We start from the raw sequence: 24,471 nt of genomic DNA on the forward strand, positions 1-24,471 counted from the left end.
GTGACCATGGGGTAATAATTACTCACTGCCATAATTTTAAAAGATCCACAGATGGAGTTAATTTCATTGTGATTCTGTGGACAGTCCCTTCAGCTGGGAGAGCATCCCTGGAACAGTGCTAAACATGTATACATACAGGCACAATAAATAAACAAACCTTACCTTGGAAATACACAGGTCGTGACTTCTTTAAACTCATTTAATTCCTAAACAAGATACATTTAGTGATTAATAAAACCAAGCTCATTGAGTCAATGCAAACACGATTTCAAAGTAATATTCCACAAGCAGCTTTTCTACACATGATAGAGAAACCAATTTGTGAACTATGCATACATTCTGAACAGGTACATGCTGATGACCAGCAGTGGTGATACAGAATACAGACACTCACTTGCCAATGGAGGGAATCCCAACAGGAGTTAACTAAATATACTTACCATCACCACCCTAAACCCCCCTCCCCACACCCCAACCTTGAGTACCTCCATGCTAACGTTAACACCCCAGTGTACCTAAATTCAGGATTCTGGTGCCGGCTTCCTCGTCAATGTCAGGCTCCTGGAGGTAGTTGGGATGTCTGCGTCTGTATTGTGACTGCTGGCATCCCATCCACCTGAATACTGAACACATCCCCTATAAACATAGCCAATAAATTCAAACACACTTACATCAGGTAACTGACAGAAGAACTGGTGTATCGTATGCATGACATCCAACAACATGTTGTGTCCAACCACCAGTTTACCCTGTGAAGAAAACAAACAAAATGTAACATTGGCAACCCTCATGAACGCCACCATATTGGTGGCATCAACATAGAAAAGCATGAGTTAAGGATCCGAACTCTAAAAGTGGGTTTGTTCCATTGAAATAACTTATTCTACCAGTTTCCTTGTTGACCGGCTACACTAGATCAGACATATGGGGGTAATTTAATGTAATTTCCGACAGTCGGTACTCAATCTTCCAACTGTCAGGACGGCCGTGAATTGTCGAAAAATGGCCGCAAATTCGACAATCTAGCAGCTATTTTACAAAATGCAGATTTAACTTTTTATAGAGATAAATCAGCTTAGCTTCAATCCAGCCGAAACGGGTTAATTAAATAGGTGTGCACCGATATTTCCGACTGACAAACATCGGCACACATTGAGCACCCCTGCTACGGTTAAATACCATGCACAATGCTGGCAGCAGTGGTGTTCCCAGTGAGTCTGCCCAATGTTTTAAAAGATATTTCATACTATCTGGGCTTCTTAATTTAGAGCTGGAATAGAAAAAGTCATACTTAACTACAATATAATAGAAAAGTAGAACCTATTATCACTATGGGAACCTTGGAGCCACAAGCGGTGATTGCTTAAGGAGAGTGGCCAATACGACCGAATACAGGGCTCCCTACCCCCACAGCGTAAGCCGGAAAATGGCTCCTATGGACATTGGACGGGTTCCCATAACTGACGTGAGTCTGACACAATCCGTATTAGGTAAATGCTTAACAGCGGATTAATAGCCGATACTCTAGCTATTACATATACGGAACTTCGTTTTTTGTGGATATTTACAGTGGTATGAATTTTGATACAAACACTTCAAATTCTAGATCTTTCACAAAGGATTATTCATTTTTTGCTAACTGATCAACCTGCTAACTGATCACTGATATATTTATATGCTTTTAACGTGTAATAGATTCTAAACAGTCAGTAGTAGAATTGTGAATGGTCCTATTTAATCATGTTTTCCCCTGAAACATTGTAGTTACTTGTGAATTCTATATAATCCATTAACCCCTTCGCTGGTAATCCCGAGAATTTTCCGGGCTATGCCTTAATGCCCAGACTGGCAAGCCCGGAAAAAATTCTCCTGATTGCCAGTGATTAGCACCGGGCAGCGCTGCGGAGTTCACCGCTGAACTCTGCTGGCTTCAGCGCTGCCCGGTTACCTCTCGTCCATCGCGTCTTCAGCTCACGCTCACACTCCCCCCCCCCCCGGCTGTTGTAAACCAGAAAAGATTTGTCTTTTAAATGGCTGCTCTTTTAAAACATCAGAGATTGTTGCCCATGAGTGCGCCATACAGGTCATTACATTAGCCCCTTGCAATACAAACACAAGGGGCCAAGCAAGAGGAATATCCAAGAGGCTAGTAACACTGTCGGAGACCTGATCTTACCTGGGATGTCTTCAGCAAGCATGCCAAAATTGAGGTTACCCAAGGAAATGCACTGGAACATCCAGTGTTCAACACAGTAGCAATCCATTGTAGGTAGCACAAGTGCACTGATAATAAGCAATCACTGACATAATGATCACTGCGCTCAGTTTAAAAATACTATGGAACAATGTTAAAGTTATAGAAAAAGGATTACTCACGGAAGAGGAAATTGCATGGATAACGCGTGAAAAGCCAACGGCGTCATTAAGTTCTTCCTGCAACAAGCAGTTAAAAGGTCAATTTCAGATTACTGTTACTACACAATCCAACTAGAGTAGAGAATATTTTCAGAGTTGCCCCCACCCAGAGATTAAACACAGCTCAAGGCTGATCGCAGGCACGTAGTATTTACTCCACCAATTCAGTTATGAGAATATGGTTTGCCACCTTCCCCCAACACACACACAGCGCCACTTTTTGTTGCACATGTAGAGAAGGTCAAATACAAATTTCAGGACCACCTTCTCCTTATAGCCAAATGTTCCACCAGGTTTTTAAAATAATGATCCAGGTAAAAAAATAAACACACATTTATTCAAATTAAAAAGACCTTCAGATGTGTGGACACCTTGAAAAAAGAATTTAGGATTTATATTAAACTGATTTTATGCTTCATAGGCATAGAGGGAGAAATAAATAGCTTGCAGAGTGCAGCGAGGCACCGTGTTTGAAGCATGGTGATCCCAGCGAACCATGCAAGGGGACGTGGTACACTTATATGGTGTCCATGTCGATTTATTTTAACAGACACCTATTTTTTTCCAAAACTCATGTTGACCTTTTTCCAAGTCGGCCATTTTCATGTCAACCCAGTACATGTCTACCTTCTGATGTGTTGACCTTTTGCCTGTCAACCAACAGTGGTCGACCTTTTGACTGCTGACCTAGATACTGTCTACCCATTAACCCAAACCCTTCCACGTATTGGTAGGATATCCAGATCAGTTTTTTATTTGAAAAAAATAAATTTTCCATTTTTCCATAAATCCTAGCTGAACATTTGAAGATATGGAGAAGGTGGTCCTGAAAATTGTCTTTGATTTCATCTACATGTTCAACAACAAAAGTGGAGCCTGTAATTGCTTTGTGTGGGGTGCAACCCCAATAATCCTGTAGGTGGTGTTGGTGGAGGTGGCTTGGAGTGTACACTACCAGCAAGTAGAGACAGTCAGTGTTACACACAAGTTTTTTTTATCTCTCCTTAAATGTTAAATCCTTTACCTACAGTCGGCGGGGACAATTCAACAAGATAACCACAGGGTAGTATGGTATAACTATTTCTTCCTAAGCACCATATACCTGGTATGAATTTGTGTATGTGTACTCAATACATGTGTTGGGAAAAATATAATAGAGAGGTACTTGCTCTATTTGTTTTTCCAAATGGACATCAATGGAAAAAGTATGAAGTACAGATTTGTAACACTGTTAATGGGGGGCATTGGATGTTGGGAAAAGAGAGAGGAAAGATGTTGTATGCTCCTACCCCATAATTAGGGTTTGTGAGAAAAGGAAAAGCTTTGACACTAATGAGGCCTGCAGATTTCAGAACATTTTCGAAGCGATGTGACTAGATCGCTCAAAAATGCCCCTACATTGCTCGATTTGTAGGGGCCACATTGATAAATCTAGTGAAATCGCCGAAGAACACTGGCCCTGACTAGAGTGGCCAATCCCAGGATAGGTGGGATCCTGGGATTTGGCCCCAAACACACGGATTTCAATCTCCGGATTGGAAAATCCTAATCCCAGGATTTCCAGATTAGCATGCTCATGCACAGTCTAACACCGGGCAGCGTCTGAGCACTGGCTCAGAAGTTTTCTGGCTGTTCCCTATGCCCGGCCTGCAGCACTGTGCAGCATGACAGTCAGAGGTCACGCTGCACAGGCCGAACAGTCGCACTGCATACCCCGGCACACAGACGCGCCTCCAGCTCCCAGCTAGCTGGCCGCACAGATCTCAGTTTCTCCCACCCACACAATGCTGGGGAATATTTACTTTTTTTTTTTTTATTAAGGAAGCCTATCCTGGGATCCCGGGAATCCCAGGATTTGGCATTTTTCAATCCTGAATTCCGTAACTGAAAAAATGCCCCAGGATTGGCATCCCTAGCCCTGACAGATTGCTCAGCACACAGCGCTGCCACAATCACTGTGCAGCGCTGTGTACATAGCTCAGATCACTTCGCATTGGTCACCCCGTGTGTAGGCCCCATAAATGATGAGCGAGTATTAAATGTAAAAAGTATTTCAAACATATTTATCAGTTTCTTTAGAGGTTTACCATCTGAAACAGGTAGCAACGACTGCGCAATTCTATATTATACAGACAGCATGGTGTACCTGATCTTTTGCTAGTCTCTGCTGCTCTTTCAGCCTCCGCTCTTCTTCATCAACTTTGCTGATAACAATGTATCTTTCCTTCTGGAACACAAAAACTGCCTTGTTACACAAACACAGAAGGCTTTAGGCGTACAGGAGCAATACTAGCAGTGGGCATGTTCCATAGACTAAAGTGTGCTTGTCAAATGCAATAGGAAAGAATCTTTAAGCCAATACACCTTTCGTATATCATTTGCTGCTAAACCTGGTGTCATTTATTTTTAACCACCACTGTTCCAGCCAATGGGCAGCTTTCAGCAGCTTGTGGTCGGTTCATAATAATCTACAAGGAAATGCTGTTCAGGCACAGAATGTAGCAGCTCAGTAATATAAGCACTACTGCTACAGGTGGCAACCATGACCTCATACCAGTCACTGAGGGAAGATTTTACTAACTACAGGGATTCAAAAGAAAACAAAAAACCCTAAAGTAAGATACTACATTTCCCCTTTACCCAGCTTAAAGTATGTGTGACAGGACGAAATCAGGGGAACAAAAAACGACAAAAGGTTACCTTCTCAGACTCCAGTGTTTCAACATGAGTGCCTCGTGGATACCTTCATGGGATTATAAAAAATTAAAAGTGAAGAGTAGCACATAGGATTGTAATCACACGAATAATGATAACACTGTGCAGTACACAGTTAAAACAGCAACTTTAAAAGGTTATTACGAACACGCTTTTTACTTAAAAAATCTGGGTCCACCCCAGGTAATTAAACCCAGTTTCAAGCTATTTTGCAGTTGCTTGAAAACCTCATTCACACCCAGGTTAGTGACAGGTCTTCACTCTGCCGGCGCTTGGAGACGCATGGATATTCAAAATGAATGTCAGTATTATTCTAAGTGTGGCCAGGTTATTTTTTTTTTTTAAACAAACCAGAGTCGGTCAATGAGCCCGATTCAGACTCGTAGGCTTAGCTGCAAATTTTCAACACAAGAAATTATGGAACCATCGCACATGCGCACGGTTCGTTGTGCTCATTTGCAAATACTCCCAACAACGACAGCCAATGCCAGTTTTACATTGCTGGCCGTACACAGTGTTACTGCACAGGCGGCTGGCATTTGGGGGTGGCACCTGACAGTTTAAAGGGAGCGTCAAAGGAAAATACAGGCGGAACCAGTCGTTTCCAGGGAGGACCTCTGACCCAAATCAGCCACTTTTAATCGCAGCTGCCAAGTCAGTCTCTGGCAACTCAGCCACTGCATACATGGGGGCAATAAATCTATGGCAAATGGTTTTTCAGTTTTTCGCAAGGTTGCAATGCCATTCGTAGCCTTACAAATGGGCGGGATTTCACTGTGGCGGGGCGGTGGCTATGTGCTATAAGCAGAGCCCTGCAATCAGGTCTGAATCAATATATGGCTGCCTTTCACTAGCATTATAACCAACGGATTATAAACATCATGCTGACACTGATGCCTAGCGACACTGGAGAGATCTTAGGGGACACGTCCAGAATGGATATTCAGCAGCTATAAGAAATGGACGTATGTAATAAGTGCTCACATGCAGGCCAAGATCAACTACAATTACACTGCGCACAGCAGAAAGTGCATTTAGACTTTAATCAAGAGAATGAGTTAATGTAAAAGCTTGCCATGTTACAGGACTTTAATACAGACAAACCCTGCTTACTTCCAGTTTAAGGTCTGATAGATAAGCTTTCTCTGAAACCTAAAATAGAAGGAAAAAGGTCTATTAATTTCATGATGTGCACGACTGGAGCTAGTCAGTTATGATACATCACAGACCAAAACAGGAAAACAGATGGAAAATAAATCTACACAGACAAAAAAAAAAAAAAATTCAATTAAAAAGATCTCGGTACTCTTTACCTAGCACGGCGCCCACGATTTTGATCGTGGGCATCGCAGGTAAAAAAAAAAAAATCGCCGGCATCACGGGCATTGAATGCACTAAAAATCGGGTGCGATGCGACTGACGCGATGCCCGCGATTTCCAATAGGGAACAATGTTAAATGTCTCAATTGACCCGATTTTCCATAGGAAACAATGTTAAATGGGCCACAGAGGCCAAATAGCCACCCTGAATTGTGAAATGGCCCCCACAATTGTTAACGCCACCCCACGATCAACGTGAACCCGAAGCGTGGCGAGCGCAGCGAGGGGCGGCGGTACGCGTCCTACGACCTTTTCATACCCCCACTATCCACGTCCCGAAGCGGGGCGAGCGGACGCGGATACCTTCACAGGTAAACACGTCCCTTCGCGGGCTTCACAGGTATCCGCGTCCGCTCGCCACGCTTCGGGCTCGGTGGCTCGCTGCACTATTCTATTCTCAACTCCACGCCGACGTGGATAGTGGGGGTATGAAAAGGTCGTAGGACACGTACCGCCGCCCCTCGCCGGCTCGCTGCACTCGCCACGCTTTGGGTTCACGTTGATCGTGGGGTGGCGTTAACAATTGTGGGGGCCATTTCACACTTCAGAGTGCCTATTTGGCCTCTGTGGGCCATTTAACATTGTTTCCTATGGAAAAATCGGGTCAATTGAGGCATTGGACAGGAAAATCGGGTCAATTGAGACATTGAACATTGTTCCCTATGGGAAATCGCGGGCATCGCGTCGCACCCGATTTTTTAGTGCATTCAATGCCCGCGATGGGCGCCGTGCTAGGTAAAGAGTACCAAGATCTCTATCACTTCAAAAATATATCCAGACAGGTCAATACATTATTTGTTATACTTTTAAGAAAGGCTTGGACTCCATAAAATCACTCTTTATTCCTCTTTCCAATGGAAGAGACACTCCATGGATTAAGCGTGTGCAGCTAAGATTTTCTAACGAAGAAAAAATAAAAAATAAAAATCTATATACAAACCCAGTACAAGGTTCCAGTTCTAGACTCTTCTGTGCTTCATCTCCCAAAAAGGCTTCCACATTGTCACTGAAAGGGAGACCAAGAGGTAAAATAAAGCATAGAACAAAACTGGTTGCTGACATTTGTGCCTGTCCATCATCTATTTGTTGTCAGGGCGCACTCCTGCAGCAAGGCATGAATGGACAATGTTAGTATACTGGCCGACCTTGGTCCCCATACAAGTAAGTAATAGACCATAGTGCAGACGGTGGAGGAATTAACAATCATTGTAATAGTCTATGTAGCACAAGTGTTATTGAAAGCCCTACACATTCAACTGATAGTTGAAGAAGCTTTTTAAACGTGGTACGGTCAATGGGGTGACCCTATGCAGGTTGACACACATTAAGGTCAACCACTGAGGTTCAAGAAGGCTTAGGTTGGGATGGCTAAGGTTGACAGGGTCGGAAGGGCGACAAGCATCAGGTCCACAATGGGAAGGTCACCAGTCAAAAGGTCTACATGAGTTTTTCACTTTTTTTTTTGAGCCGACTTACACCGACAGGCGGTATTTCATACCTTAAATTACTCTACAGCGTGGTGGGAAAATATAATAGTGTGCCAAGTGCAGCGAGCCAGGTGAGGGGATGTGGGACACTTAAGACTGTCCATGTCAACTATGTTGACATTCGAGACAAAAAAAAAAACTCATGTCAAACTTTAGACCTTCCTATTGTTGACCTAATACTTGTATCAACCTTCCGACCTTAGCCAGGTCATCCTTCAGTGAGGGGACCTTCTTGACCAATAACCCCTTTTAACATGGACTAAATTTCACTATTAAAAACAAAAACTAGGATAGGATTGCCACTATCTTTTAGCAAATGCTGTAAAGAAACCCAAAACATTATGTCATTAACTGTCAATCTATGCCAAAAATTAGGACTTTATATTCACTATCCGCTAAACATTTAAGAAAATACCCTTTAAACAAGGGTGAATTTAACATCTGAGCAATGCCAGGAATGATCTCCTGTGAATTTTGAGCAATGCAACAAGCTATTCAGAACATCACTTTGAATGAAATGATAACGCACATAACCATGGAAGAACGGTTCTCTGAACTTTGCCGTGTTGGTTATTGTGGACATCACACTATATACAGTGTACGGATACTTACACTATTTTCTCAATAAATGCCTTCTGTTCATCAGGAATGGAGACTGGAGTCTTGGGAGCATTTGGCGAGATGTATGTTGTTGCACTGGAGCCATTTGACTGGTAGCGCTTATCTTCATACTGATTTCTAAGCTGTCGTTCCTCATCTTGATTCAAATATGGAATTCCTAAGAAGAGTACAGAGCTCAGTGTTACCGCCATACACAGGATGGGTGACAATGCTAATATTCTCAAGAGAAACTCACCGTTTCGAAAAACTTTATTAAAATCAAAACCCTGGTTAGCCAGAAAGTCTATACTTGAACTCTGCAAAAGAAAAATAGATAATAAAGAGACAAATGCACAACTGCTACCTACACTATAACAATGGAACAAAGAATGCGGCATGATGATTTATCAAAGTGATCAGCATCCCTGAAACCATTAGTGGCAGGTACCCCTCTCCTCAAATGTGTTCCGGCATATTATGGGGGTATTCAATCCTCCGCCGCTATTCCCATGGGGAAAAAAACGGTGGTGTCCTATTCAATGCAGTCTTCCCCGACAGCATTGAACAGGAATCTCTGCAGAACTGGCCCGACTAAACAAGCAGTCGGGCCTGTTCTGCCGAGAACAACCGGGAGTTGTCGAGCTCCAGACTGCAGCTCAATGATTTATTTTCGGCGCTCAGCAGGCGGGACATTGTATCCCTCCTGCCGAGCTACAGTCGAGCCGGCCGAGAATGGTACCAGGTCACGGCTGACAAGCTAGCCCGGCAGTCATGACCCGGGATTGAATATGCCCTTAAGAGTTCATTAAATAAATGAAATGCTGTCAAATGGCAAAAAAGTATATTTATTCTTTTTAAACCATGTACACCACCAGGCCAAAGTTTTACCCCCATTTGGAAAACGTGACCTCTGGTGTCCTGAGGACCGAGTTTGAGAACCGCTGCACTACTGAGGACCGAGTTTGAGAACCACTGCACTACTGAATAGTGCTACGAACCAGCATCCAGAGCTATTCAATCAGCTGTGGATTTTTGCTGAAACCCTCCTGAGGTTTTGGGCAGAAACCAGGAAAAAAAACTAATGGATTTAAGTCAGGGCATCCAGTTTCCCACAAGTAAACCGCATTCTGTATCTCCCGATTAAAGCATTGGATGCAATGAGAAATACGGAATAGCTCTGGGCACTGCTGGGGGTGAGGGAGTTTCATTGAATTCACTAGCCATTTTCAGCGCATTTGAATGAATGAGGTAAACTGAATTCCCCGACCTCCATTGTAATATTACTTTGTGATGTGCAGATTTCTTCTCTTTTTCTATTGGTGAATTTACTGTAAGTTGCTACAGTCTTTAAACAAAGCTAACAAAGTTAAAACTAATTGGAGAAAAAATGCACACACGCGTACCTGACAAACAAACTTCTTATCCGGTGAATTCCTGCTAAAAGGCTTTGGGAAAATATAAAAATTAAATGATTTTGTCATGTACCTGGGAGAAAAAAAAAAAGACAGTCAGTAAACCGCATAGACGATGGCACGATGGCATGCCAGGATAGATTATCAAAAAGCAACATACCTGGCTTCTGTATGTTCATATTTAAAAGTGCACAAGCCGAACTGAAACAGCAAAAAGTCCATAGAGTGCTGAAATCGAAAATAAAAAATGATATTATAGTCCTATTGATCTGGGCATCACTGACTGACATTAAAGGCAAACTGCTCAGACAAGTGCAGATACCTGTATTTCATATCCTATAAAGGACTATTGATTGTTTTGAAACAACTGCCGGGATGTTTTGAAAATCCTTGCAAGGACATTATTGCAGCTTATTTATCTTAAGCTTAATCTTACAATTTCAATGAATACAGTTCCATATATTAATGTTTTATTGATCTTTTGCCGGATAAATGTAATGATATACATTGCTTTTGTTTTAGCCACGCATGGTTCAAATTCATATTGTGACCACAAACAACCTTCTAGATTTATTTTAATTAATGGCCTGTTCCCAGACGCTGTGATTCCATGTATTGTTTTTCCCATGTACTACGGCCTCAATAACAGCCTAAAGGTGCCCATACACGTTACAATTATTGTATACAATATTGTATACAATATCGCATCTCATAGCATATCGGTTTTGCGATGATATCAGATGACATGAGATCTAGTACAAAAAGTATGTGCTGCACATACTTTTTGTACTAGATCTCATCTCATCTGATCTCATCGCAAAACCGATATGCGATGAGATGCGATATTGTATACAATATTGTATACAATAATTGTAACGTGTATGGGCACCATAAGTATTATTTAACCACATTTTTATAGAATTACTGCAAAACTGAAGAAAATCTTAATGTCCAATACCTTGGGCCAGATGTATCAAGCTTCAAAAAGTGTTAAAATGGGGAGTGATCAAAAGTCAGCCAATCAGCTCTTAACTGCCATGTTACAAGCTGGGTTTTAATTACAGGTAGGAGCTAATTGGCTGGTTGATTATCACTTATTGAAGCTTGATTCAACTGGCCCCTCCTGGTAAAAAGCAAAAGCCCTTATTTAGATTCACTGTTGGTACAGGGGGTTCAGTATGAGTTCCAGGGCAGTACGTATGGTGTAATGGCTAGCATTACTGCCTCACAGCGCTGAGGTCGTGGGTTCAATACCCACCATGGATCTATTTGTGTGGAGTTTGTATATTCTCCCTGTGCTTGCGTGGGTTTCCTCCGGGTACTCCGCTTTCCTCCCACAATCCAAAAATATACAGGTAGGTTAATTGGCTCCCAACAAAATAACCCTAGAATGTCTGTGTGTGCGTGTACATGTGGTAGGGAATATAGATTGGGTACTTGTGTAGTTTCATGGTGCTGTGCGTCTGAGTCCCCTTGCGAGGCTCGCTTAGCACGCCCAAGCCGCGGGCTCAGTGGCTCGCCACTCTATCTAAAATCAACTCCATGCCAACGTGGATAGTGGGGGTATGAACTATCCACGTTGGCATGGTGTTAAGTGACTTTATTTTAGATAGTTTGCCAAGCATAGAAACCGGAAATAGTAGCATGCTGGCACGGTGAAACTACACAAGTACCTGTAGATTGTAAGCTCCACTGGGGCAGGGAATGATGTGAATGCTCAAATATTCTCTGTAAAGCGCTGCGTAATATGTGTGCGCTATATAAGAAACTGCTTATAAATAAATAAATAAATAAATACATTTCCTGACATTCAAAAGACCGACAAGCATTGGCAAAAAAATACCAACGTTCAAAATACTGATATTCATTACTCGGACATTACTCTGTGTTGACAAGGATGTGCTCCTTGTCAACACAGAGGTAGAAACAATTAAGTTAATTGTTTCTAAATCAAGTAATCCCTCTGCTTGTAGGAAAGGAAACTTAGGTACTTATGTAGTATCTGGGCTGCCGATTTTTTGATTGTATGCCTTAAGTTAAGGCATACAAGTTAAGTTAAGGCTTACATGTTATGTAACAATGCAACAAAGAGGGGAGGTCATGTTGCTTGCGATGGCTTTTCAGGGCCCAATGGATAGCACAGGGCGAATTCATTAGCCAGGAGAAAATATTGTGGCTAATTGGAGGCCACACATAGGTGTAGCCCCCACCCCCACATCAAGGAAAAGGCATGCCACATACTACAGAAAAACAACACTTCAAACATATAAAGATCAATAACCAACTAAGCATGTATTTCCATGTATTTCAATGCATTACAGAACGTATCATTTATGATGCCTTGTAGTCAGGTTTCATTCATCATACACCTAGATTGCATGAAGTATGGACCATAAAAAGCCATAACAGGCTCTGTCATTTTGATTTTTAAACACAGTTAAAGTATTTTTGCTCTCAATGGACTCAACCCCCTATATGAGCCCCAGATGTTTGCACTCCTTTTTTAACCTGCACTACAAGACCCATAAAGTGATTGGTTGGGGTGTCTCTACATTACTACTCTGCAGTGCAGAAAAACAGAATATACATAAATCAGGGACTAGGCTTGACAGATGAAGGGCATACGATATGTGTAACCATATAGAGCAGGTCATGCTTATAGTCTAGCTGCTTTCTTGCTTAATCCCCAAAACCTTGTTAACTGTACAAAAATAAATTTTAACTTATTTCCTTAAATGGGGGACTACTGACTAAATTTGAATTAAATACTAGGTCATCTAGAAGTCAGGTTAGCTTTACTAGATACAGTGTAAAGACTATTGCAAAAAAGTAGGGATGTGCAGATACGGATTTACCTGGCTCTCAAAACGGGATCTTATTGGCTATCCACTGTCATGTGTTTTGGCTCCAAAACATGTGACAGCCAATAAGATCCCGTTTTGAGAACCGGGTAAATATGGATCTGCACATCTCTACAAAAAGTGCTCTAAGTTTATAGTGATCAGTAAACGGGACTATTTAACGTGTAACATTTTTCTACACAACCAGACTAACTTTATACATACCTTTTTCAGTTTCTGATACCTTTCTTCTGGTGTATCAAAGCCATTTGTTAAAGTGCTTACAGATGGGCCATCACTAATTCCTGAAACACAGATAAAGCAGGACAATTAAAATGCAGAATGTAAGAATATACAGACCGCAAACTGAGGAGTCATGTGATTTACATGCCACAATACTGCACAGGAGAGTGGCAGCATCCTTTCATTCTGTCAACGTTACAGACCCAAGTGACCAATAACCAACTGAGTCCAAATCATTTCTAATTCCATTAACGAGGCCACCCGCCACTATTCATTCCGGTTACCACTAGACATGTCGGCAAACCCTGCTACCCTACACTCCTATGTTACTGTGGGCCATACGCACATGACCCTCTAAAGCTAATATATACACACACACACACAGATACATTCGCATATCAGTACCATGAAGAGGGGGGAAATTACTCCAACAATAGAAGCATTATGATGAAGGGGATATACATTCACCAATAAAAACCACAAACTACAATGTAAAAAAAATCAGACAACTGTGTGACTACCACTTATACAATGCAGAAAAGAGGAAGTGACCAGGTCAGTCACAAAGCTGCACAACAGAGTGCATTACCCAAAGGAACAAACTAACCACTACTGAACAGGATGCAACTCATTGGAGATACTTAACAGAGGCTAAAAACATGTACTACATTGTGTTATACTGACAAATATGCATGTTTGGGCCTTGTAGATCTAATTGAAGCAACTTGTGATAAAGAGGATTTTTAACATTCAGAATAGCCCTGAATCTCCAACAGCTCGTTACTGAAAACATTAGAAAACACAGATTACTACAATAATAGTTCCTGCTTCCAATAACATACAAATCTTTAGGCCCATACACACTGGGTGACTGAGCTGAAAGCCATTCAAAACACAAAGTTTGAGCAGCTTTCAGCTCAAAGCCGCCCAGTGTGTATCGCCCGGAGATGAGCGGTGATGCACGCTCCCTCGTCATCGCAGAGAAAGGCGCTCATCTGCTGGTATTACCAGCAGATGAACGGCATTGTGGATGGATTTCCATAGCTATGCAACGCCCTTCGCCCCCCCGCTGACCGTGCCGGGCAGGGGGAAAACCGCTCAGAGTTTATGCACTGAGCAGCGTTTCCCCCCAGCGATGACAGCGGTCATCCAAAGACACGCTGGGCAAAATCGTCCCAGTGTGTATGGACCTTTATGGTACATACACATGGTGAGATTTTGGCCATTGTCAATTTGGACTATGTTCAATTTCCATTAAACTCCACTGATATTGACTATACACACTGTACAATTAATTTTGACTATGTACAGTTTTGGCTTTATTGTACTATAGATTTTCTAGTCAACGTTGCACAGCCTGAAAGGTCTATATTCTTTCAAACACGACCCCCAGGGGGCGCGTTGCAAGCTGTTTATACATGATGCTAGATGTACTATGTTTTCTAGTATAATACATATTGCACAGTTTGTATGCCCAATAACATGAAAAATGCGGCAGAAGCAAAAAGGCAAGTAGTCTGGGATGAGGCATAAATAGCTAAGGTACAATTAGGAATTTTAAAACACTGTAAAGTGTCATATGGTGAAAAAGTGGCAAATGGTCAGGTAAAGATAGACTATTATTTTAAAGGTATGTACACAATGGCCGTTTTTGCCCATGAACAATATGATGAAAATCGCTGGCCGATAAATAGCTCAGCGCATACACAATGGGGGGTGGACCAGTCTCCATAGTAGGAGACCATGGGAAGTGTTCCCACTAATCCTGTAATACAGGGAGATGGCAGGTGTTGCTGCGGTAGCGTGCATCAGCAATCATTGCCCGCCCATACACACAATGGAGATTTTGACCAAAGTCAAAGTACCTAAAATCTGGATAAGTGAGCTACTGTACTATGAGCCCTAAATCACCTAGTGTGTATGGACATGCATAGGGAGCAGTTAATTGCATTTGCTTAGTTTTAATGAACTTATTTGAGGTCATTATGAGCAAACCTGAAAATTCTCCATCAATGGCCAAGAAGTCTGCCTCTTCAATTGCTTGATAAACTTTTGGTATGTGGTCCTTAAAATCTGGCAAAAAAATAAAAAAAAGGGGTTAGAACACAAATAGCAATGCCACATTGCCAGCTATAAGCACATTGCCACCACTACAACCCTCCTCCCAGGATTAAGTCATTAGTCCAGGCAACAGCCACATGTGGAAATGGATATGAGATGTAGCGACAGATTCAGACCCGTTCGGACAGGCTGCAAATTCATTCCGATGAACAATCGCCCAAACCGTCCACCCAAAGGCAGCGAGTGAAGGCTATACTTCGCTCACAGGGCGATTGACACCCTGTGTGCTACTGTGTTTATTTCAATGAAGCACAACAGAAATTGAGATGAAAAAAAATTCAGTGCGGCTGCTTTGCAGCATTTGTATGTACATTCAGAAACTCAGTTGCACACAGATATAAGTGTTACATGTCAAATTAATCAGCAAAGTCGCCAGTTGAGTCCTAGTCGCGCTGCATCGAGTTCGTGATGTATTCTTCTTATACACAAAAAAAAAAAAAAAAGAAACCTGATGCTGGCAGTCTCTACTAGGACCAGGTGTGTGATGGGGGCTATTTGAAGAGACTGCAGAAAATATGATAGAGGACACATCTGTACCAAGAGGAAATGTACCTAATTGTTGCATGTAGTAAAACTCTTTTATAGGAAACGGCGGTTTTCAATAGGACAGCTTTATGAAAGTAAAACCTTAATGGCCGTCCTAGTTTTATTATTGAAGACTACATGGAGTCCACTCACACACATCTGTGATGTACCAGTCCTGTATCCATACACGCCCTGTGGGGTGATATTACTTTATGTAGATCTACAATATTTACTATATAGACTCAATTATTATAGTTTTAAATTAACCACAAATATACCCGTTTCACACCAAGCGTCTGACGGGGGATATTGGCGGGGCAACCCAGCTCCTGGTTTGGTGTGCAAGGGTCAAGCCGGGTTTTGTTACTCGCAACCAGGGTCAACCTGGGAAAGACCTGTGTCATGCTGAAAGTATGCAGACATATAATAAGTTCATCTTAAAGGAATGACCTGCCACTTCAACACTGTTTCAAGGAACTGGACACTGCTTGAAACATTTTAATAACCCAGGTTGAACCCGGGTTATTGGTTTAGAAACTTGCATAACAAGTGTATTTAATACCCCTTTCAGACCGCAGATTCTGGCTCACACCTGGGATTAGAACATGAGTCCGCACCAGGAGCGACCCGGCATTTGCGGTCTGAAAGCTCCTCATCCGACTCTGCTTATTGCAGAGTCAGTGATGTCACAAGAGAGCGGGGCTGAGCAGCAGTGCGTCATCTGTGGCGATGCAGGAAGCAGTGCTTGGAGCAGACATCGCTGCCTCCCCCATACTGCAAACGGGACTGGATTGATCGACCCGGGTTACCAGTTCACACTGCACCTTGACCCAGGTCAGAGCCGTGTTCAACCCTGGTTGTGACTAGGGTTGAACTCCTGGGGTTGCTTGACCCAGGTGGCCCTTTCACAGCACACCTCTACCCGTGTTGGTGACATAACGACCCGGCAATAACCCATGTTGAGAGCGTGGTGTAATAGGGCACTAATGTCGATTAATTTAGTATTAAGGGGAAAATAAACCATAAGTACACTTTATTCCAAAGGAATTAGCAGTTTACCATAAACCTCCAGCAATTTAAGAGTTTTCACTCTGCCACTCATACAGTAGAAAATTAAAAAGCTAGTTAATATTTGTAGCACTGCCATAATTATTTTTAAGGTCCCCATACACTTGTCTGAGCCACAAATCGAACCAGATTTCCCTTTAACTTCCCTGAGAGTCCTCATATCTGATTTGGCACTTGATGTGTCATTTATTACATGCAAACTACTACAAGTAATACCCCGTTCTCACTGCAGGACAATTCTCGGGTCTAGCATGTCGACCTGGAAATTTGCCTTTAACACTTTTTTTTGCAGTGTGAACGGGTTGCATATATGGATCTCATACAGGGGTAAAACCCTTCTTTTTACCCGTGTTTGAGATCCAGGTATGCAGACACGGGTTGACCCATTCTCACTGCATAAAAACACGTGTTAAAAGGCAAATTAACGGTTAGAACTTTTTCACCCCGGAATTTGCCTTGTAGTGAGAACGGGGGTCCGTTCCTGAAATGCCGGGTAAAAGCTGTGTATTTCTCACTGCAATATTTCTCACTTGCAGTGAGAACACAGTATTAAAGGGCTCCTGGGGTGCTGCCAGGGGATGCAGTTAAAATCCCGGCGGTCGGGATCCCAGCATTCAGAATCCCGACGCCGGAATTCCGACCGCCGAAATCCCGACACTTTCTCCCTCCGTGGGTGTCCACGACACCCCTGGAGGGAGAATAAATTAGCGTGCCGAGCGTAGCGAGGCACCGGGCCCGCTGCGTGGCGAGCGCAGCGAGCGCGCAAGGGGTGGCGATCCACGTCGTCCTCCCCCTTGTCGGGATTTCGGCGGTCGGGATTCCGGCGTCGGGATTTTATACTGAATCCGCTGCCAGGGTAGTTCAAGGACATTGGATGTAATACAATGCAGGTGCTACAGCACCCGCAATGTGCTGCTGATGGGTGTGAATCAGATTTATCACAGTAGGTTCAATCTCTGGATCTGATCTGATGCGCAAGGGACGGAACACCAGAACGGACACACCTGCGATTTGGCCTGTTATCACCCTATTTCTGTCTAAATTGAGATTTAGATCCCAAAGCCTGAGGTGATCATAATAAAAAAAAAATACTATTAACAAAAAAGCAACCTCAAAATTTGTATTAAAAGAAAAAAAAAAATCAATCATACAACGGAAGAAGCAGCTAATGGCCTACATAAATTACACATATTTTAATAGGTTTACCAATTTTGGTCTGTGTAGGCAAATTGGTGATTAACAGGTTTAATGATAGTCAGATATATGATAACCAGTGTCCACTGATCTGTGGACCAGGCTACTGATAAGGTGGGGCCTTAATGTGACCCATATACCAGAAAACCAGTCTTTAATCATAAAAAGTACATACGACAATCTTGGCTCACTGCTTCAATCCGAAAAAGGATAGGGAAACAGTCCACCGATTGCTGCCTCAAAGCACTGAGGTCTTTAGCTCAATTACAACCACGGCCCTAACTGCTGAGTTTGTATGTTATTTCCATGGGCTGTAGTTTCCTCTCAAAACATACTGATAGGTTAACTGGACTCGGATAACTACATTAACCCCAGCATTCTGTGTATGCGAGTACATACATGGAATATAGATTGCAAACTTTACAGATGCAGGGATGATTCAGAAATAGAAATACCCTCGGTTAAGCGCTGGGGAATATGGGTGCACTATGTAAATAACTATAAAGATTCTCTACATCCTTAACTACTGAAGATCTATAATCACATTCTATGGAACACTGAAAAACGAATGCAGAAAAAAGCAGTGTAACTTTGCACATACAATATCTAGCTCTTTATAGAAAAGACGTACTTAAGCTTCGAAAAGTGAAAAAGTGGAGTGCGATAAACGCACCAGCCAAATTGCCCCTAACTGTCATGTTAGACTAAAAAATGACAGTAGGGCACCAATTGGTTGGTAATTTGTCAATCTGGGACAGACGTACTAAGCTTGAAAAGTGATATAATGGAGAGTGATAAACCACCAGCCAATCAGCTCCTAACTACCATGTTACAGGCTGTGTTTTAAATATGACAGGTAGGAGCTTATTGGTTCGAGGTTTATCACTCTCCATTTTATTACTTTCCTAGGATTAGTACATCTCGCCCCTGTATTTTATCACTTTTCTAAGCTCATCAAAACATCAATAAGTACAGTCTGTTCGGGGCAAATGTCAAATCACATTGCATGATATTAGCAATGTATCTGGCACTGGTTCTCCAGCCGTTTAAATACAAATAACAGCATGCCTTGTGAATCAGACTTGTGCACTCATGTTGGGACTTGGAGATCTGGAAGGCACATGCTGTGCAGCCCCGATCTCTGTAAATCACCCTACAGCATCACTATCAATGGAGGACCATACTACGCCCGGGGCCCACGACACAGAGCGCACTCACTGCTCCGGGTGATTTCCATGCCTGCAATCCTTGCACCAGCACTGCCAAGATGCGCGACCCCTTTGGCCCTTTAACTCCTCCCCTGGATATTACTTCCGGGGCTCCTCAGCCGGAGCCAGGACAAGTAAACAGGACGGCGAGAGCGCAGAAAACCGCCAATCACAGTCCGCGAGCAGTGGGTGACGTGAGTGACGTTACCCTGTGTCAGCGGCTGCGCAGTGCGCACACCATCGTGACAGGGACGGGTGGCGTGGCTGCAATGTCGCCATGGTGACGGGCGCCTGCGAGGCCGATACTGTACCGGGCACCTTCATTCAATAAATTGCACAACACATTTGGGCAGATGTATTAAGCCTTAACAAGAGATAAATGCAAGGGTGAGAAAAATAGATAAACGTCCAGCCAATCACCTGCTAACTGCCATGTTACAGGCTGTGTTTGAAAAAAGTCAGTAAGGAGCTGATTGGCTGGACGTTTATCTTTATTTATCACCCTTGCATTTATCTCTTGTTAAGGCTTAATAAATCTGCCTCATTAATTGCACCCGTCTGTGACCGGGCTTCCAGATTCAAATGCCACATAGTGCCAGGCTATAGTGGAGATGCTTCCAGCTTTCTATTTTGCAGTACATCCTATTACATTACAGTAGTGTGTCAGTTCACCATATTACAGTACACACTTTTACATTGCATTTATGGGATTGAATCATATCTCCACAAGGCCTTAATGAATCCCTGGGCTTGGGTTGCTTTCTTTAAATATATATATATATATATATATATATATATATATATATATATATATATATAGTCCAAAAGTTGCCTGGCACTCCGCACAACCCAAGATCAACTTCTGCGGTGTCCTGTCCTCCCAAATGGGAAACAAACTATAACCCAATTTAAGGAAAGAATTGTGAAGGGTTAATCAGCCATCTTGTTTCTCTGTCTTATAATTTCTGTCCCTGCTTATCTCAAGAAGTTATGTTCTGGCTTGTTTCCAGTACTCGCTTGCTATCCCGTACTCTGTAACTTTCCTCAGAAACCGTACATTCTGTGATTTCTCATAACTTTGCTACATACTCCCCTACAAGGCGACGTATAAGCTAACAGATGCTGTTATTCCTCTACCTCTGCACCAAATATTAACCAATCATGTAATTGGACCGGCGCCGTATGTATAAATATGTTGTTTTGTCATAATTAAATCAGAGTTAACCTTGTGTCTGTGGTCCTCGTTACTGGTCATATCATATGAGGTTACACTCTCACGGAGCTCTAAGGGGTTTTCACACTGAGGTCAAATAAGGTAATTAATATATGAGGAAATCGATACATCGGCGCATGATCGATTCTCCTTCAAGCTGGGGGCTCGGCCGCGGGATTCGAAGTTCATTCCTACACGGTCGTCAGCAGACTCCAAAAGTCTACTCTGAGACCGCTGTGAGGTTACGGACAAACTCGATCCTGAACCTATGACTCTATCCCCGGGGGATATCGGATGTCAGTTCATAGAAGTTAAAATCTTCTATCTTTGTTTTGTGTACACAACTGATCTGGGATCAGACACCGTACTTGGAGTACGAAGAAGACCAGGGGTCTTTATCCAAATAGAACCTCATTTTGAACACCCACTATTTCATTGGCCAAATTTTCTTACTATGTTTAGTTTAAAGTATAAGTTTTTCTTGTTTCAATATCCTTGTGTGATTGGTAAGTATACACACTTGTGATATCTGTATTTCTTTGTAAACCGTGCGGTTGGTAAGTTGACGCACAATAACCCCTTTCAATAGTCTCATTGATTACTGTATGCCAACAGACTTGCGGACTTTATGCTCCCTCACTCTTAAGGGTAACGCAACGTGAGGCTTCATATACAGTATTCACATAACAACAAGACTCTGTCCACCGTCACGTAGACGGTCTGTTGTTTCACTAACATTTTGTACTTTTATATTTAATGGGATGTATCTAGAGGAAATATAGTTCATATAATATTCAGATAAAGACCAACCCTCACAGTCTGCTGCCATAGGTCCCGACCTGCCTGACTGAGACGGAGCCCCTGGTCTGGGTATTAAGAACTTTCCACGCTCCCATTCATAGTCAGAAATATTGATACACAATCATACCCCGACATGGGTGGAAATAATAGTAAGAATAAAACAGTCTATCCACCCCCATTATCTAGTGAAATATGTAAGGAATATGTTGCCCACAAATTATTACCTTGTTAATCCATGAGGTGGACAATATAATAGATGGGACTGGAATCAAGTCCCCAGTATTAATACCCCGATCCCTGCAATATAGTAAACAGCTGCAGATTATCCCCTTAACAAAGCACAGGAGATAACTGACATGTGGAATGAAATCACCGTACACCAGTTCAGCTTTGAAAGATCTATTTTCTATTGAGCTCTCAGGGTGTACGGCGGATTCCTGCTAGGCTTCTGTGTCTTTGCTGGAAGAGGGGGGTTTGAGGGGGAAGCTGCAGTATTGGCCTCTCTCTCCCTAACACTGAACATCGCTGCCTATTGCAGTTTCATGTAAATAGAAACCTACAGTCACTGAATTTTGGAAGAGATTTAAAAGATGCTGGACTGAGGAAACGGGACTATTTCTTGAAATATTCCCTTTACTCATTTCCACCTTTATCAATAACCTACACCCCTCCATTTCCACGCCAGTTAAACAAAGTGTCTCTTCCTGGACTTCAGACACCCTCCAGGAATTTGAGACCCATTTGTATGAAAAGGAGGCAGCTGGATGTTTTGACATGAAAAAGACAATTGTCACAACACACAGTTATCAACAAGACAACAGGGGCCCACCAAATAGACAGAGTAGGGCACCCCAATATGGTCAAAGGAAACCCTTCAGACCATCACAAGGCCCACCACACCAACAAGGACTGTCCCGACCGGGTTCCACACCGATTCAAGAACATGTACGATTCAGAGTAGACTGGTCCGACCCTACCCACTGACGGGGCCCGGAGGAGGGTATCCCATCTTTTGCACAGTTCACTACTCATTGGGAAGATTCGCCCCTCATCACATTATATGTAGATGATAAAAGACTGTCTTTTCTAGTGGACAGCGGGGCCACCACCAGCGTTTTGTGCTCTCTTAACTATGATGGTGAACTGCAAAAGACTACTCCTTCAATGGGAATCAACGGGATACCCACAGACACTTACCTGACTGACCCAGTTATCATACGCTCTGACAAGGGAAAACATTTAGGTATACACCAATTCAGGATCATCCCAGAATGTCCTGTTAACTTACTAGGCCGTGACTTGTTTAGTAAATTCCACTTCTCCATCTCACCCTCTCCACAAGGGAGTGAGCTCCAAGTCACCTCCCCACACTTTGTGTCACTACAAAATACTCTGGACAACTCACTTGATCAAATTGATGATAGAATTTGGGCCACTGGCCCTTATGACACTGGTTTCGTACCATGCACACCCTACAAAGCCAAACTCAAACCAGACACACAGCCAGTGTTCTCTAGACAATACCCACTCTCATCTGAGAAAATAGAAGGTCTTAGACCCATGATACAAGAATTTCTTGAACAAGGCATACTGCGATACGTCATCTCACCTTACTCGACACCCATCAACCCCGTTTTCAAGGCTGATGGTGCTGTCAGATTCATACAGGACTTGAGAAAAGTAAATGACCTCAGTGTCCCTATTGCACCTATAGTACCAGATGTAAACTCACTCATCTCAGCAATCCCTGCAAACGCAACCCACTTTAGTGTCATAGACTTGAAAAATGCGTTTTTTTAGCATTCCTATAGACACAGAGACCCAATTACTATTTGCTTTTTCATTTGAAGGTAAACAATTAACGTGGTGTCGTTTACCCCAAGGCTATATTGACTCTCCCGTGGTCTATAGCATAGTCCTCCAAGCCACATTGGCTCCATGGCACCCCCCCCATAGTTCTGTCCTGCTACAGTATGCAGATGATCTGCTTCTCTGTAGTGTCACCGAGGAGGCCAGCCGGTTAGATGGAATTTCATTGTTAAACTGGTTAGCAGAATGTGGACACAAGGTGTCAAGAGCAAAATTGCAATGGTGTAAAACGCATGTCAATTACCTGGGTTTTGTACTCTCTGAGGGGGAAAGGAAAATCAGTCCACAACGCATACAGTCTGTATTGGGCCTGGTCACCCCAACTACCCAGAAGGATATGTTGTCTTTCTTGGGTATGGTAAATTACTGCAGACAGTGGATTTCTGATTGTTCCTACTATGATAATATCTTGAGACAATGCACACTCAAAGACAAACCCAAGGTTATACAATGGTCAGATGAAATGTATTCTGCATTTGAAAAGTTGAAAGAAATGTTAGTACAGAGTCCCGCGCTTGGTCTCCCGGACTATATGTTATCATTTCACTTGTTTGCAAGGGACACATGTACAACTATGGCGGGCGTACTAACCCAACTTCATGGAGGCAAAATGCGCCCAGTCGCATTCTTCTCAAAGGTAATACCTGTCACTGTGCAGGGAATGCCAGCTTGTCTTCGAGCACTGGCTGCCTGTGCAATGGTTGTTGAGATGTCCACATCACTTACATTAGGACATCCCACTGTGTTACATACCACACATAATGTCCTCTCCATCCTCAAAGGTCTACACACACAACACATGTCTGCCCAAAGACTCAGCGGCTATGAAGTACTCCTACTAGGGAACCCTTCTCTCACTGTAAAATACGCAACAAACTCAGAAGGACCTGTCCCTGTACTAAACGCACTTTTAGGTCTTAAAGGACCTGACGACGAGGCGCCGCCTCAACATGACTGTACTCTGACAATTGACTCAGAAACTTCACCCAGACAAGACATGTCGACTGTGCCTATCCCCGATGCCGACATAATATTTGTTGACGGCTCCTGCAGCCGTCCCAATGACAACACGTACCAGGCAGGATATGCAGTGGTTAAACTTCCAAACACCACCCTTGAAGCAAAGACAATCCCCTCTTACAGTCAGCACAGGCTGCAGAACTCATTGCACTCACTCGAGCTTGTCACATTTACAAAGACAAACCTGTCACAATTTACACAGACTCCAAATACGCTTACGGAGTTGTTCATGATCATGGTATGATCTGGCAACGCCGAGGCTTCACTGGCGCTGATGGGAAAGGCATATCACGTGCGCAACTCATCACAGATCTCTTACACGCAATTACATTACCATCTCAAATTGCCATCCTTCATTGT

General features: G+C 42.9%; 1 protein-coding gene across 1 annotated transcript in view; it reads right to left on the reverse strand.

The window, feature by feature from the left end:
* Positions 1-19,374, reverse strand: part of PARN (poly(A)-specific ribonuclease) — a 110,377-nt gene extending 91,003 nt beyond the window's left edge. Inside the window, exons 1-14 of the mRNA XM_083153335.1 lie at positions 19,219-19,374; positions 15,088-15,165; positions 13,075-13,154; positions 10,170-10,237; positions 10,001-10,082; positions 8,854-8,914; positions 8,610-8,775; positions 7,451-7,516; positions 6,244-6,282; positions 5,116-5,158; positions 4,562-4,642; positions 2,377-2,433; positions 672-749; positions 163-206 (exon numbers count right to left, since the gene is read on the reverse strand). Coding sequence (XP_083009461.1) covers positions 163-206; positions 672-749; positions 2,377-2,433; positions 4,562-4,642; positions 5,116-5,158; positions 6,244-6,282; positions 7,451-7,516; positions 8,610-8,775; positions 8,854-8,914; positions 10,001-10,082; positions 10,170-10,237; positions 13,075-13,154; positions 15,088-15,165; positions 19,219-19,237 — 962 coding nt within the window. The 5' untranslated portion in view covers positions 19,238-19,374. The remainder of the gene's footprint in view (positions 1-162; positions 207-671; positions 750-2,376; positions 2,434-4,561; positions 4,643-5,115; positions 5,159-6,243; positions 6,283-7,450; positions 7,517-8,609; positions 8,776-8,853; positions 8,915-10,000; positions 10,083-10,169; positions 10,238-13,074; positions 13,155-15,087; positions 15,166-19,218) is intronic.
* Between the last annotated feature and the right edge of the window lie 5,097 nt (positions 19,375-24,471).

This window comes from Crinia signifera, chromosome 7 (genome assembly GCF_055691185.1).
Source record: "Crinia signifera chromosome 7, ASM5569118v1, whole genome shotgun sequence".
Lineage (NCBI taxonomy): Eukaryota > Metazoa > Chordata > Amphibia > Anura > Myobatrachidae > Crinia > Crinia signifera.